This window comes from Felis catus, chromosome B1 (genome assembly GCF_018350175.1).
Source record: "Felis catus isolate Fca126 chromosome B1, F.catus_Fca126_mat1.0, whole genome shotgun sequence".
Classification (NCBI taxonomy): Eukaryota; Metazoa; Chordata; class Mammalia; order Carnivora; family Felidae; genus Felis; species Felis catus.
Genome location: NC_058371.1, coordinates 175,065,903 through 175,083,518, shown reverse-complemented (window position 1 = coordinate 175,083,518; position 17,616 = coordinate 175,065,903). Strand labels below are relative to the sequence as shown.

At 36.6% G+C, this 17,616-nt stretch overlaps 1 protein-coding gene and 1 long non-coding RNA gene across 9 annotated transcripts in view; one reads left to right on the top strand and one right to left on the bottom strand.

Annotated features, from left to right (window-relative positions):
• The window catches only part of ARAP2 (ArfGAP with RhoGAP domain, ankyrin repeat and PH domain 2), a 211,663-nt gene that overhangs the window by 83,264 nt on the left and 110,783 nt on the right, over positions 1–17,616 (bottom strand). For all 8 annotated transcript variants that reach the window (XM_045056485.1, XM_045056484.1, XM_003985471.6 and 5 more), the window contains 4 exons: positions 8,187–8,331; positions 6,040–6,142; positions 5,181–5,379; positions 4,931–4,994 (listed from right to left, as the gene is read on the bottom strand). In XM_045056485.1, the coding sequence (XP_044912420.1) occupies positions 4,931–4,994; positions 5,181–5,379; positions 6,040–6,142; positions 8,187–8,331 (511 nt within the window). The remainder of the gene's footprint in view (positions 1–4,930; positions 4,995–5,180; positions 5,380–6,039; positions 6,143–8,186; positions 8,332–17,616) is intronic.
• LOC123385090 overlaps positions 1–17,616 on the top strand; it is a 191,906-nt gene that overhangs the window by 130,169 nt on the left and 44,121 nt on the right. The window lies entirely within an intron of this gene.

The following is a 17,616-nucleotide window of genomic DNA, read 5'->3' as shown; positions in this document are numbered from 1 at the left end:
TCTATTTTCTCCATTAACCTGTATATGAATATCAGATCCATAAATACAACTTCCTCCTAGCACTTTGTCCTTAGAATGTTTATAGGCAACTCATGTTCAACACGTCTAAAATCAAACTCATTATTTCCCAAGCTCCCTCTCAAACCTGCTCTTTTGCCATTATTCCCTACTTGCAGTCAATTTTATTTACATAACATATACAAAGGTAAATACGCACACATATATACATACACATATGTGTACATGTACATATAAATAAACAGATATATAAATATGACAGCCTACTTTGCCCACACAAGGTGCACGGCCTGGTGCATCTGCATTCTCCATGTTCTGTCAGAGTTCTTAATCTAGTGCACTCACAATCTCCCAGGCTGATTCTTTTCTTTTTTTTAAGTTTGATTTTTTTTTTTTTTTTTTTTGAGAGAGAAAGAGAGAGAGAGCGTGTGCACATGCAAATGTGCATGGGAGAAGGACAGAAAGGGGGAAAGGGAGAATCCCAAGCAGGCTCTAAGCTATCAACACAGAGCCCAACATGGGGCTCAATCCCACGAACCATAAGATCATGATGTGAGACATCAAGAGTCAGATGCTTAACCCACTGATCCACCCAGGTACTCTACCCAGGTTGATTCTTCATGACTCAAACTTTTGACCTCCCTTCTTGCAGCTCTCTAATTAGGGAAGAATTACATGGAGCTATATATATACACACATACACACACACACACACACACATACCTACACACAAATATTTTCCTAACAAAATATTTTTTTTAATGTTTTATTTATTTTTGACTGAGAGAGACAGAGCATGAGTGGGGGAGGGGCAGAGAGAGAGGGAGACAGAATGCGAAGCAGGCTCCAGGCTCTAGGCTGTCAGCGCAGAGCCTGATGCGGGGCTCAAACTCACAGACCGCAAGATCATGACCTGAGCCGAAGTCAGACACACAACAGACTGAGGCCACCCAGGCGCCCCTTAACAAAATATTTTCTAACAAAGTAATTTAATTTTTCTAATGAAATGTTAAAATTTTAAATTCTGGTAACTTATATTGTTTATCCAGGCTCTTGTTACATTTGTTGACTTAATTCTTGAGAACAATTTGGTGTGGTAAATTAAACAATACTTGTTTTAAAAACAAAACAAAACAAAACAAAAAATCTTTAGGTTGTTAAGCTACAAACTGACCTCAACTCGATTTCAAAATGGATTTGTGAAAATAAAAGAAAACCCTGTTTAGAATGGAGTCAGGAAGGAAAAAAGGAGAACTCTCATTTACAGACACTAATCAGTCAATTAATTGCAGACCCAACAGGAAAGGAATCTTGCGAGTCCATTCTACTTCAATCTTTACTACTCCAGCAGGAGGAAGAAAGGTTTTCTCCTCCACAGCAACTGCCCAGCCAACGAGAGACCGTCAAACCTCAGCCAATGAAAAGTCACTATAAACTACCAGTTTAGTCTAAAGGGCTTTTTGTTTATAAAAGCCCCCCAAGTCCCCATTTGCCTCTATAAAAGATTACTCCTTTTCTTTTTTTCTCTGGACTTCCCAATGCTTTCATTGTAGCTCACTTGTCCCTACTTGCAATTCTTCATTCCTAAATAAATCCATTTTTGCTGGTGAAATAACTGGCAGCTTTATTTTTGAACTCAGAGATTATTCTCCTCAATATCATATAGGCACTGTAAGGCTGTTACAAGTGCTTAAAATAGTGCCTGTTACACAGTGAGCTCTATACATTCTCATCATTGTGTTCTGGTTCTTGTCAGAATATTATTGATTTAGAGAAAACAGGAAAAGCAAGAAAAAGCAGGATGTAAGCATGCGATAAATATAGTTGTTTCCAAATAGTACATTTTGTATGGCAGTTGTTCAAAGAGACTTAAGGAAAATAAGTTGGTTACAGATTTGTCCCTGTATTTCTCCTACTCTTGTCATACTCTTTGTTCTCCACTTTAGTAAAAATGCTTGCAATGTACTTTGTTAATAACTCACGTAGATAAAAATTTTGAAATCATTATCAGAAACACAATTAAGCAGCTTTGACCATTATTTTGCAATTCCATTAGTTTTCAACTATTCTATGAACTCAGAGTGTATCTGAGTTCGCCTCCTGATTCATGGAGTCCAGTGGAAAGGTCAAGATGTTACAAAATAACAAAATGTTCAGTCTTCTGGCTCCCCTATTTTGTATTCATAAGGGAATGCACTGCATATAATAAGCACTAAATAAAAATTCATCAAATTGAACAAGTCTAAAACCTTTTTGCTACATTTAATCCATGTTTGCAACATTTAATTAAAACCTCTGTGTCTGGTCAAATCCCCCTTAGCCTGAAAATGGTAAAAAAAAAATAAAAATAAAAATAAAATAAAGAACCTTGGCTATAGTATCCTAATGATGTAAATGATAAATACAATAAATTCAACTATAAGTTGCTGTTTATTTGTTTAAAAACATAAGTTCTGGGAGTTCAGACTCCAAATCTGTATTGCTGACCACTTTTTTCCTTTGCCACAAAGGTAAGAGGCAGTTGGCATTCCATAAATATGAATAGATGATTGTAAAAACTGCATTATGCCAGTGCTTCAATGATATCATACCACATATACATAATACTACCTCATTATTATTGGTGAATATATAGTTAACAGTACTCTGTTAATATAGCAAAACCATCATCTGGTACCAAAAATCAGAATCGTAAGTATCATGAACACTTATAATCCCAGAAAGAAACAAGTAAAAACACAAAATACTAATTATGCCTATAAACTGAAAAGACACCTTCTGACATTAATATCTAATCAGCAATATGCTTGTTGTCTAAAGCTGTTAATGTCCTCACATGAAACTGAAGACAGGTTCAGACAACTGTTGAAAGTCATTATTCATGTCACCAACAAAGAAAATAACCAGAGGGAAGGCTAATTCAGCTATATTTTTACATTATGGATGTTTCTGCAAATTATCTTGTACTCTGGTAGAGCTAAAAACACCGCATCAGTGTAATTAGGGATTTTATTTTTTTAAATATTTATTCATTTCTGAGAGAGAGAGAGACAGAGAGAGACAGAGAGAGACAGAGAGACAGAGATGGAACACAAGTGGGGGAGGAGAGGAGCAAAGAGAGAGAGAGGGAGACACAGAATGTAAAGCAGGCTCCAGGCTCTGAGCTGTCAGCACACAGCCTGACGTGGGGCTCGAACTCACAAACCGTGAGATCGTGACCTGAGCAGAAGTCAGAAGCTTACCCGACTGAGTCACCCAGATGCCCCAGTATAACTAAGGGATTTTAGAGCAAATGGTTAGAAAAAAAAAAAAAGTTTGTTCAAGAGACTATACCTAATTGTGATATGACCCTACCTGTTCCTTCCTAGGCTCTTTTTCTGGATCATCCTCCTCTTCCTACCCTCTAATTATTGGAGTCCCTGGGGCTTCATCCTCAAATCTCTCCTCTGTCTCTACTCTTTGTCTAGGTGAATCCATCCAGTTCCTTGGCCAGTGACTCTCAAACTTCTACCGCCAGCTGCAACCTCTACGCTTAATTCCAGACTTATATATCCACATGCCCACTCACCAGCCCCACTTTGCTATTAAAGTCAATGTCACCATTTTCAAAACCAAATTCTCAACCTACTACCCTAAACTGACATTAATATCCTAACTTTAATCTCCTATATCTGTTATCTGAAAAAAACATCATCATCATTCAGGTACTTGCTCAGGCCAAAAACTTGGGGTCATCCTTGACCCCACTCACCTGATCCATGAACAAACCCTCTGGCCTCTGCCTTCCCAATGGCTCCAACCACTCCTCAACACTGTCTTATTATGTCAGTCATCTCTTGTCTGGCCTCTGTAGCAGCACCTAAGTGGATAATCACTTCTACTTTTGTCCCCCAAAAACTTGTTCCCCCGGAGTCAGAGAAGACCTTTAAACATCTGTATCAGATCATTCTACATCCCGGCTCTCCAAATGAGCAGCTTGCCATCATGCTCAGAACGAAATTCAAATTTTTACACATATTATGACCTGTGAGCCCCTCTATGATCCAGCCCAGGGAGATCTCTTAAGTAACTCTTTTTCTCTTTTGAAATAATTTCTTTCTACCATCTCATTCATTCAAATCTCCCAGCCAACAGCAGCTTGCTTGCAGACCATGAACATGTTAAGACATGTAGGCTCTTCAAAACATCCCGGGAACACTCTCTTCTGGCTGCTGAATGGTCTGCTTCTTTGCTTCATGCACATCTCTCACCACCTTATCTAAAACAGAATACTGTCCTGTCAGGCTCTCTCCTTACCTTATTTTTCTTCAAGCGTTTAAAATTGATGCACGTGATACTATGTGATTATTTTTTTGTCTGCTCACATTCTGTTTCTACCACTAGTATACATGCTCCGTGAGGGCATAAAAATCATTTTACTCAGCACTGTAACCCCAGTACTTAGAACAGTACCTGATACACAGTAGGCGCTTAGTATTTGTTGTTGAAGTGAATACATTCAAGAAATCGAGTTTTATGTGTGCATGACTCACATGCATAGATAATTCAGGGTATTATACATATTCATCATATACCTATACTGAAAACATATTTACAACTTCCAAGATGCTTCCCAATATTTAAATGTGAATGTCCCAAAAGAATCTAAGTCTATAAAAAACTAAAATGATTGATCATACCGATTTTGTCATCATACAAAAATATGCAAACTTTATTAGTATATTCTTTCTACTCAAGAGTGCGTGTATGAGCACACATGCGCGCGCGCACACACACACACACACACACACAGACATACACATACTTCAGACAACTTCCAAAAGGCTATAAAATAATGGGTTCTCCTTCAAAGAAGATAACCAAAACATCCTGAAAAACTGTAATAAAGAGTAGAAAGCAAAAATGCACTTACCTCCCTTTTTCTACCAAGAGCAAGACATCTATTTTTTCCCCATTTTGAACCACTGTGCTGATTGCTGTAGGGAGAGAGAAAAGCATGAATATATGATTTAGAACAAGACGCTAAGTACCCATAAAGACACAATTATTAATAGTACTTAGTTATGTCTGGAAGTAAGGCATAATTTTATGATGCTACTATTATCATGTGCAATAAAGAATTGCATCCAAAATATAAGATGAGAGAGGAAAAAAAATCTTACTTAGCTCTTGTAGTCTTCTTAAGTGCATTCTATATTCCTGAACTTCTTGCATTGGAAGGCAAAAACGCAAACTAGATTTGTCCATAGAAAACCAGCCTTTTCTCCACTGATCCAGGGTATGGCAGTCTTTGTAGTAGAGTTGACCAATCAAATCATAGTCAGCTTCTGTTAAGTTTTCAGCAACAAAGGGAACAAAATGCTGTTAAAACAAATACAGAAAAGTAATAAAGACAGTGAAAATAGGAAATCCCTTCCCTACCGACAGATTTGAGGGAAGGTAGGAAAACAAAAATAGTTTTTCTACCCTAAAAATTTAGAAGTAATCCAAATTTCAAAACAATTATTTAAACTTTCTATCAGTCTTACAACTGAACAGCTATAATGCATTTTCAAATGGCAGCATCTTAAACCACTTTTTTTTGATATATACAGAACTGAAATAGGAAGACATTCTCTATACTGATTTGTGGCATTTTTCAAAACGTCAACTTTCAACAATGTTTGTCTCCATTTGTATCTTTGGCTGAATCTGTTCCTTTCCCCTTTGTGTATACCATGAATAACATATTTACCTATAAAGAGACATACACAGAAATGACTTTATAATAGTGAAAAGGTCTTAATCATCACAATATGGCCTTAATTCAAAGAATGATTTCTCCAAGGTCCTACATTATTTTTTTCTCTGCTTAAGGCTCTAGGAAGGAAGCTCTTAATCTCTTTTGACTATAACCTTTGAAAAATTAATGAAATATGGTCATTTTTCCCAGAATCTTGTATAAAATTTTACTGGACCTCTGAAGCTCAACCAGAAACTCCAAATTAAGAATCTTCCTGACTTAGGATAAATATGCAATACCTTGGCTATTGCCTCTGTCCATTTTCTTTGAGCTTGAGATGTTTCTGCTCCAAATAAAAACGCACGTTCTGAGGGTAAATAGATCTCAAAGGTAAAGATGGGCCTATAGCACACACGAATAAAAAGATATCACTGTTTACTTTTGGTTCTTATGGAAACAACACAAAAGTCAAGGTTTTAATTAAATTCCCTTTGAAAATCGGATAATGCTTTGAAATATATCATCTTTTCCCAATGATTTACACTTTAATTCATTCAAATAAATGGAATACACTGGATCAGACAAAAGGAATAGTCTTCCAATTAATCACCCTACTGCATGGCTTTGTTAATGCCCTATATATACACTTATCAGTTTTGACCCATGTGGCAAAGGGCTCTGGCTCTCTTTGGTTTCCTCTTCCCTCTCAGACCAGGCCATCTTGGGTTACTCTATTTAAAGCAAACATTGTCCAAACAGTTCTCTAATTAGTCCTCTTCTTGTCTTAACAAATTTTCCTCCCATCATCTCATCTTATCACAAAACTGTATCTCCCTACTGTAGCTAAAATTACAGTAACATCCCAGGTCCTGAATTCTCCCTGGGATCCGTCGATAACTCCAACTATTTCCTGGAACATGTTAGGTACATCGTTGCTGTTACCTAAGAAAACTTCAAAATTCCCTATATCAAAGTTCTCTTCCTTCTTCCTCTTTTTCTACCCCAAAACGGTTGTGTTTTCCTCATGTTTCAATTTCGAGGCCATCTATTTTATCAACAAATTCAAAATCTTGGGGTTTAATTTCTTCCTAACAGCAGCTCTTCACCAAGAGAGACAGTGAATCTCATTAGTTCTATCATAAGATTCTCTCAAACCCGTTTTCTTTTTTCTTTTTAATGCTCTCTTTCTCTATGTAAAGTCTCAGTAATTGTGATCTACCTCCCATCTCTCCCTTACCATTTCAGCCAGCTTTCTTCCTCAAGTGCAAAATTATGTAGCTCCTCCCCATCTAAATTAGAGTTCAAACTCTAGAAAATGCTGTTCAAGGACACTCAGAACATGACTGCAATGATTATTTTTTAACCTTATCTCATTGTAGATAGTTTCTCCTGCATGTCTGCTTGTACCAAGAACATTCTATCAAGCCTGTTTTCATTTTGAATATGATTATATGCTGACATAAAGTAATAATATTTTAAATTATGTTTTATTTACTACTTAGGTATCTGAATACTAGAATGCATTTAATATTTCATAGTAAGCCACACTAAGTTAATTATTCATTTAGAAAGAAGCAATGTCAAGGTTAAAACAGAATCAACTAATAATCAGTTTTCTTTACAAAAATCAAATTAGATTTACTAGAAAACAACAGTCACCTCAACTAGTATATACTGGTCATCATATGATGATACTATCTTATGTGTAATTTTATGTAAATAACAAAGCTTTACAAATCTCTTCCCATTCTCATAAAATTTATATTAAAATACTATGTTTCTATATAACTAGCTTAGCCAGATTTTAGTATTTAGTTTTTCACTAATTACATCAAAAAATGTAAATTTCACACTAAGTATCTTAGATAGCTTGTTTTTAAAAGTCCTTACAAAAAAATCTATTAAACCATTCATTGAGTCAAATATATTAAATAAATAATGCTTACTGTTTTAATTGCTATGTTTTTGAAACCATTAAACGCTAAAGTAAATCTTCAAGAAACCTGGCATTTCAATATGATCTTAAATAAATTTAGTTTTTTATTTTAATGTGAATAAGTCATCACTATTTTCGTTTGTCACCTATTTGAATGATAATACACTAAATGAATGCATAAATTATGCCATTAGTCCTTGATTTTAAAAAATGAGTAAATGATAAACATTTAGGACTACATGTTCTAGAATGGAATGCCATAAATTTATTTAAGGTTAGATGCAAATACATTAGCCTTTCATAGTACCTAGTATAATATTTTAATTTTTCTACTTTTTAGCAAATTCCCTAAGGAACTTTTGGAAGCTGTAAAATGATTAAGCTTCAAGAAACCATTAAACCCTTTTACAAGAAGCAAATGAAGAATTCAAATAACAAAACTCTTATTATCTGGTATGATAACTATCAGAAACTACTCTTCATCTCCTACCTGTTTAATAGTAAACCTACCCGGTATTTAAATAGAAGTCCTCTTTGTGGACAGACAGGCAGATAACTTCACTGATGTTAATGGTGCCATTAGGTGTGGTAGACTTATCATTTTCATAGTAACTCAAGAAGCCTCCTTCCAAAACACACCACTTTTTATTTGTCTCTAGGAATTTAAATGATAAATTGAGTTATGCCATAATCCTAGTTTTTATAAAACACATGGTTTAAATAACAATTGGATTCAAATACATTTACTGATTTCCTATTTTGTGTAAAGAGTATGCTAGTGCTGCATGGGATATACAGTTGTCACTTTCTCTGCTCTCAGAAAATTTACAATCTAGTAACAAGGAATGTACAAGACAAAAATAACTGTGACATTGATGACCAGAAAAGCAGACAGATCCATAAAGAGATTGCTGCAAACAACTCGGAAACAGCAAGGACTGATGTCTACACAGAGTATTCAGAGGAAAAAATGCAGTGTAAAAAGTAAGACTGTGGTTGATGTTAGGTAGGTATGCAAAAGAATAAAGGAGCCATAACCTGCAGTACCTTGGTTAGGGAATTTAAAAATCAAATTGTAAGGGGTCTTCACATTATGGCCTGCAGGCCAAATCCACACCATCACATGTTTTTAATAAATAAAGTTTTATTAAAATACAGCCACATCGACTCACTTATAGATTGTCTGTGGCTGTTTTCCCACTACAAGGGCAGAGCTGAGATGCAGCAAAGATCATCTGGCTTGCAAAGCTTAAATAATTTACTATCTGATTCTTTTCAGAGAAGTTTGCTGAGCTTTGATTGTGTAGCTCATGGTGTGCCACTGAAATGGTTTCAGCACAGGAATGTGATCAGAGATAAATGTTACACACTCTGCTTACTGCGGAATACAGATTTATGAAGGTGAGGCCAGAGGCAGGGGACCAGTTAGGACACTGTCAACAGAAGTCTAGGTGAGAAATGAAGACAGCCAAACGTAGGGCAGTCGTAGTAGGGATGGGGGGAAAGGGTTGAAAGGAGGGAGATGGAGAAGAGAAAAGGGAGAGAGAAAAGTATGCACGTCTCTATGTGGTTTAAGGAGATAAAACATATAATGTTAAATTCGGGGAATAAGGAAGAGCTCATAAATGGTCATACCATTATTTTTAGCTTTGATTACAAGGTTGGCCATAAGGTCCACTTTTATTTAAAAGAAAATAAAGTACAAACTGTTTTAGTGAGTGCAGTGAGTTTTCTTTTAGACTGACTGGGAGATATCTGTTGGAAATCAAAGTCAAGACACCTATGAGACAGATCACTCTATAGATTTGAATCTTGGAGCAAGGAAAGGGCTCAACGACTTGAAAGTCTTTAGAGTACAAGCAGCAGTTGTAAATTTAAACCAACCAAGGATAAACTCTCAGGAAACTAAATTATAAGCAGCAGGAGGGGACAAAAAGCAATGAAGCAAATGAGAAGAGACAGTGTAAAAAACAGAAAGGCTCAAAGCTTTCCAAAAAGGAATGATTACCACTATTAAATATAGCAAAGAAATCTAATAAAAGATGGGCTGAAAACGGTATCTGTTGGTATTCCTTGTAAGAAGAAAACTGCCTAGTTTACTTAGTGTCTTATGAAAGAAGCCAAGTTGGGAAGAAATGAAACCAGTCAGGATAGATCAACAGCCTATGCCATTAATAAAAAAGGATATCATAAACTCAAATGAAGGCATGAGATATGGTAAGGCAAATGGCAGACCATCCAAAAATGTTTCCCAAGCTGAATGGAAGATGAATGCTTTCTTTCTCAAAAAGGTAAGAGAATAAAGAGAAGAACTGGAAAGACAGATCTTGAGCTAAGAAGATTATTTAACTAAAATGGTACTCCACCCAGCTAGCCCAATTTCTCCAAGACTGGGCTTAGGCACAATCTCTCTTGGGACTTGTCTCCAAACTTTTATTGTCATCAGGCTGAATTAAGTATCCTTCTGTGGCATCCTTAGCACCATGCAGCCCCTGAGAAGGTGGAACTGGAAGTCAAAGACTCTGGATTCTAACAAAGCCTTCATCACTAACTGGGTACTCCTGAAATACAACTTCGCCATTCTCTCAGGTTCCTAATCTTCAAAATGAGGATAAGAAAACCATCGAACTCATAGGATTGCTGTGGTGATCAAAGGATGCAATACATGTGAAGCATGTAGAAGTGACTTTATAGGTGGCTGTTTAAACATATGCTGACAATTTAAAATAATATTTTTAAATATAACTGCAATTTGAACAATGTAGCAAATTAAATGTGTTTATACAGAAATGCTATAAGCTATTTGATAACGAGGAATGTTTTTTTTCTATTCTCAAGAATCACCACACTGTAGGGGCGCCTGGGTGGCTTAGTCAGTTAAGCATCTGACTCTTGATTTCAGCTCAGGTCATGATCTCCCAGTTGATGAGATCGAGCCCCGCATGGGGCTCTGCACTAACAGCATGGAACCTGCTTGGGATTCTCTCTCTCTCTCTCTCTCTCTCTCTCTCTCTAGCCCTCCCCTGTTCATGCTCACTCTCTCTCTCTCAAAATAAATAAACAAAACAAAATTTAAAAAAAGAATCATCACACTGCATAGCCTAGAGAAAGTTTGTTAAAATTATTATTTTCATAAACTGGAAAGTAAAGTTATTAGTTATGGAGATGATTCAGATGAGGTTGCTAACTATTAAAATAAATACAAAAATAAGCAATGTGTTAAAGAGCCAACAGGAAAATCATAAATGGAATTACTTTTAAGCATAGCTGGATGGGTCCATGTATGTATCTCCATTCCCACCCAATACCACAACAGAATGACAGTGAAGAGACAGTACAAACTCAAAAGGACAAAGAACCAAAGAGATTCACAGTACATAGCAAATGACTGACTTGTCTCAGAGGCAAAAGCTGGTACCTTCAGACATGCAGAGGAAGTTAACAGGCAGCAAGTAATGTTCCACAAAGTTCCATAAATTACGGGAGAGGCTAATACCTAAAGAAGTGTAGGGTGAGAAGTAGATCTGAAACAAGTTTATTATATAAAGGGAGTAAAGTCCATTCGTTTTCTCCCCTGTGCTAAAGCAGCTAAGCAACAAGGCCTCCTCACTCATGTGGAAGTTGGGTCCTTTACTCTGGAGAAACTGGACCAGACAGATTCTAACCTGGGGGCCTCTAGGCATTGTCTTGAGGCAGAGATAAGGTACCATCTGGAAAAAAAAAGTGGTTACGTGTCATTCTACAGACTCCTAGTTATCTGCCCACATTTTCATACAAAATGTTGAAGCCAGTGATAACCAATACCCCAATCCCAACATTCCCAGCAAGAGACTCATGGAGTCTTCTCACACCTGATCCCAAACATTTAAAAGAAACCTTCCAACATAAAAGACAGAGACCAAAATCAAAATATTAAATTTTTAAAACTATAAATATCAGACTGTCAAGGAAAGATAGTGTAGCTTTAAAACAAGTACAGCATGTTCTAAAAAGAAAAAATAAGAACACAAAAAGTTTTGATAATTAAAAATAGAATCACGAATTTTAATTTTTTTAAATAAAAAAAGAGAGAAAGCTTAGAAAGAAACTTTCCCAAAACAAGAGGGAGAAAAAACATAGTACAAGATGATGGAGCTGGAAGATCCTAATATTACTTCCAAAAAAAGAGAAAAAGATCAGAGGAAAAGAATTTATCAACGACAAAGAATAACGTCCAAGAATGAAAAAACAAGGAACAAATATCTGTTTTCCATTGAAACCATTTTATCTTTCCTTTGGTACAATAAAAGTTAGAAAAAAAAAAAGTTGCTTATAAAGATCACCAATTAGCATGCTGCAACCAGATTAGGTTAAAACCAAACTAAAAAAACAGACCCGCATGAATTTGTGGCCAACTGAAAAGGCATGGTTCCCTAACTGGCAATTCTCAGCAATCTCAACGGTCTGAAAGCAGAAGCAAGAAAAATAGATGGAAAACACTGGCCAAGCTATTCTCTAATAAGAGAAACAAGCAATTCTAGAGGGTAGCAAGAATGAGTCTGAAATCACACAGGGATCCAAATAAAGGTGGAAGAGAGTTGATGAACCAGAACTGGAAACGGTTCAGGGCTGACGAACAAGAATAACGGAGAGGGTCAAAGAACTACATACAGAAGACCTGACTACAAAAATGTCACCATGGAACACACTTTAAAGGTACAGAATGAGCCAAATTCTGCTAATGCATCAACTATGAGAATTTCATTTGTGAAAGTAAATTGTACAGGTTAACAGAATATCTGAGACAATGCAGCCATGAATATAAATAATGGTCCATAAACATGAAGCAATATTGGTATAAACAAAACTTAAGCTAAGGATGATTGTTATTGACCACTAAAATGGTAAAGTGGGGAGGAGAAGTTTTTAAGTGCTACAACCAAATTGAGTAACATAATAATGGAAGTCAGAAACTACTTCCTAAAGACTGTATATGCTTTATCTCTTTTAGTTCTGAAAGTAAAATTTTGGGTCCTTTTAAAAAAAAAAGGGGGGGGCAAGGCTTATTGGCTAGAGTGGAGTCTAATGGAAGATAGTGGGGCTGGAAAGAAAGTGTCATTTTGGAAATGGGTCTATCCAGGCTCATTCTACTGCTACTGAATTCTAAAAATTATGTGCAAATATAAAGTATTTATTATTTCACTCTTCTAGTGGGTTTTACATTATTCTACATTCTAAAGTACCCATGTCACTCCTTGTTTACTTCTCAACTGAAACTTAAACAATGAAAATATAAATAAATCCAAGAGTTCAAATGAAAGGGATGAACACCAACCAAATATAGTGATTTTATATAATCTGTCTTTGCATTACCAAAATTGGTTATTAAGCTTCATCACTCCCTTTTAACTCCCACTTTAAAGAACTTAAACAATGAGCTTTGCTCATTGAGCAAAAAACCCATTAGTCATCCTATATATCTCCTAGTGAAAGACACTAGCATGAAAATTAAATGCTGAAAGATGTTATTTTCTATAGGTTTTAGTGATGTAATTCAAAGTCTGTAGTTTGCCAAATGACTCTCTGAATAAGTGAGGTAAAATATTAAATTTGAACGTTTTTAAAAAAGAAATGCTAGCAGGGTATCTGGGTGGCTCTGTCGATTAAGTGTCTGACTCTGGATTTCGGCTCAGGTCATGATCTAATGGTTTGTGAGTTCAAGCACCATGGCTGGCTCTGTACTGACAGTGTGTAGCCTGCTTGACATTCTCTCTCTCTCTCTGCCCCTCCCGTTTATGCTCTCTCTCTCTCAAAATAAATAAATTAAAAAAAAACAATTCTAGGAAGAAAAAATATTTGAAATTTTCAGTCTCTGGGAGTTAAAACTAATTGTATTTTAATTATCATCTCACTACCCCATTTCTGGACTCTAGAGATTGTACAAACTCTTAAACTACAGTTATTGCCAAGAATCAAATTATATAAGCAACCCCTAATGTTGCATTTCAAATATACATTAGATCTACAGACATTAAAGCTACTAAATAAGGTTTATACACATAGCTGTAATGAATAAAATCTGTAGATCAGATAATTTCCAGATTTTGATCACTATAGCATGGTTATTTCAGGGCATGTCTTTCTTTTTAAGAAATAACATTGAGATACTTAGGGATACAAGGGCATAATGTCTGCAACCTACTTTTAAGTAACTCTAAACATATGCATACACACACATACACATGTATGTACATATATACATGCATACACAGAAAGAAAAATGACAAAGTAAGACATTAATATTTGGGAAGTCTGGGCAAAGGGTATATGAGAATTCTTTGTACCATGCTTGTAACTTTTCTAAGTTGGAAATTATGTTAACATAATTAAAAATAAAAAGTTAAAAGAAAATAGTTATCATCCTCCTCTTTAAATTTCCCTTTATCATATGTAGAGTGGGGAGAGAAGTAGAAGAAAGAAGATAATGTGTTTAGTCTCAAAAACCATCACAAGGAGAAACACTTAAAAGGTGGAAATCCTGAGAGCTTGAGATCACTGTATTCTGAGATACTGCCAAATGAAAAGTTGAATCATGACTGGAAGAAGAAAACAGCATAAAGAATTTCTTCACGGGCACCAGAAAGGAATGCTCACAGACACCAATCGAAGCCTCTTGGAAGGTGATATACTACTGACTTTCCGGGAGCCTCGGATCCTGAGTCACAGTGTGTACTCTGCAGAGTTGTATGAAATTCATGATAGGCCATAATTGTTAAATGAATATTGATGGCAGATTTCTAAAATACACGACAAGGAAAAGTCAAAGTACTAATCAACTGGAGTTATAACTTCAAAACAATGCACTCCGATGATGAGAATAATCTTCATGAAAAATAATGCAAAACCATGCACATTTACTGAGCACGCAGATAATTACTGGCACAGATTAGGAATCTCGCCCCCTGTCCTCATACAGTTTGCAATCCAATCTAAGGGGAAATGTGGTTAGAATAAGAACTATGGTTGGGGGGGGGGGGGTCCCTTTAGGGATTAGAAGCATTCATGGAGGAAGCCACCCTCAGACTAGAATGATAAAAAATTTCACAAAAACACAGCTTTTGAAATTGTTATTCATGACTAAAAAGACAGGTTTCTAAAGTAGTCAAAAGTACATTTGGAGGTACAATGAATCACTCCATAACTCTGGGAAAGAACACTATGAGAAAAGTCAAGGAAAGGGGAAACTTCCAAAAATCTATTTGGCCAGAGAACCGGATTACACGTGAAGTTAGCAAATAGGAAAGACGAAGACAGACACAGCAGAGACAGCAGAGGCCAGGCCCCAGCAGTCTCACAGTACAGGTGTTCAGGACTTTGTTCCTTTCTCAGCAGACAAGTGGGAGTCATTGGAAGGTCTTAAACAAGAAGTGCCAAATGCACGATGCATAAAATAAATGTAAATGCAGAGTCTAATTATGTAAATTCTAATGGGAAAGAAACGACAGATCCTTTAAAAAGGTGAGTGTGAACTCATTTTAAGTTAGAAATATGGACTTGAGGGGATTTCTATAGGATTATCATCACTATAACTCTCGATTTGTCTTTTTCTTTTTAAGTGGAAATGGGCCAGAGGTCAGACAAGGCAGGCACAGATGTTACCTTTGAGGATTTATAATAACAAAGCTGTGATAGGAAATCTTTGTATTCTTACTCATTTGGGAAGCAATGAAAAGCTCACGTTGGGTTGCACCTGTCTGCTTAGCCCAATTCAGATATGCTCTCCTAACTCTGACTTTGAGAATACCTTCTCTGCTACAGAAGAAGTCTTACCGTTAACCAGTTAACCAGATGATGTCCACGAGAAATAAAATTGGGGCCACAGAGAGGGTGACTCTCAAGATACAAGCTGTTTGACAAAAGCTGGTGTGTATGGTAGCTGGACTGGCTAGAGAGGTTGCTCATTCCGTTCAATGTTCATATTCAGAACAGGGAAGAAAAACATGATTGGAATTTACTCAAACACACATAAAGGGGCTCCAGAGGTGACCTACTGAAACACTACTGTGAAGCGATGTGACTACTGTGGTTGGGTACACTGGCTGTCGGCTACCACCTGCAGAATATGTATAAACTCCGATGCTACCTGGAAATCAGAAGCAGCTGTGTATACAGACAGCCCCCCGTTGCTGCTTCTGCTGTTCCTCATCCTATCATCATATGTGCCATGCACTCTGCTGCACATTTTATTTCCATTAACTCGCTGAACCCTCAGAAAACCCCTATTAGGTTAGTTCTATTACACATCCCTTCCTGTCCACAGGCACAAAACGGTTACCTGACTTCGCCAAGATCACACAAGTACTTAGCATCAGAGCTGAGAGCAGAACTCAGGCAGCCAGGCTCTGGGAACCTACTTTACATACTGCTTCTCCGTGCCTGTTATACATGTGAAGCATGTAAGCCCATTTTTAAAACATACTGGAGAGAGGAGAGGTCATGGCTTGGAATACATATATGCAGAGTAATTCTAAGATAGCTAAAACAAAACTATTATTTTTTGAAACCATGAAGCTGGTTCCTGATGAAGAATTTCATAAAATGATGGTACTCAGCATTCACTGAAAATAGGAATACACACTACAAATTCTTTTCATTTAAAATAAATGCGTTTTAGCCTTGAAGAAACATTGTTAGACTATACAAGCCAGGCATTATAGAACAAAAGATCCTCAAAATTCCTCAATGCTAATCTATGAAATTAAATATAAACAGATGATATAGAGTTGCTAGTAAACCATATCAACCACTCGCTTTTTAAAAAATCAAACACTGTGTCAACAAATGACAGTAATACACCAAGGGGGAAAAATACAGTTGAGAGGAGAAAACACAAAACAAAACCAGGATGCTACTGTTCAGCTCTATACTTAGGTTTAATATGAGCTATCAATCTTTCTTTTCATGAACACTAAATTGAGAAGAGAAAAAAAAAAAAGAAAAAGAAAACTACAGATCAGTCTTCATAAACTGAGACTAGAAGAACTTCGAATCCTGAAAACCTGAACTGACAATTTGAAGTCTCTCGTAACTCTCTGAAGGACTGCATGCATTTTATCCTGTTTTCTTCCTGTTAAATCATGCTGCTCTATGGCTGTCCTGACAAGCACTGGCAGAGGGGGGTGCAGTCCAGATGCTCGCCAGCCAAGGCCAAAGGTGACAAACACACTTTCATCTACAAATCTTTCCAAATAATTCATTTTTCCCCATAAAGATGGTTCCTGATAGGAGTAACACCGCTGCAGCATCTTGAGAGAGCAAAGAAAGAAAAAAAAAAAAACACAAAACAAATGGAACTCTGTTTCTTGATAGTTCCATATTTTCTTCATTTTTAAAAATTTTTTCCAACATTTATTTGTTTTTGAGACAGAGAGAGACAGAGCCTGAATGGGGGAGGGTCAGAGAGAGAGAGGGAGACACAGAATCCGAAGGAGGCTCCAGGCTCTGAGCTGTCAGCACAGAGCCCGACGCAGGGCTCGAACCCACGGACCATGAGATCATGACCTGAGCCGAAGTCGGAAGCTTAACCAACTGAGCCACCCAGGCGCCCCTTTCTTCATTTTTAAGTAGACACTTATTGAAAAAAATGTTTTGTGTCAGTAATTATATATATAAAATATATGGAGTCTGGTTGACATACAACGTTATATGAGTTGCAGTTGTACAACATACCTCTCAGGTACACAACAGTGATTTGACAATTCTATACGTTATGCATGCTTACTGTGATAAGCACGTTGCCATCTGTCACTATTTGTCAACATTATTATATCACTATGTTCCCAATGCCGTACCTTTCATCCCCATGACTTAATTATTTCATAACTGGAAATCTGTACCTCTTAATCCCCTTCACCATTTTGCCCCTCCTCTCCAACCCCCTCCCCTCTGGTAACCACTAATT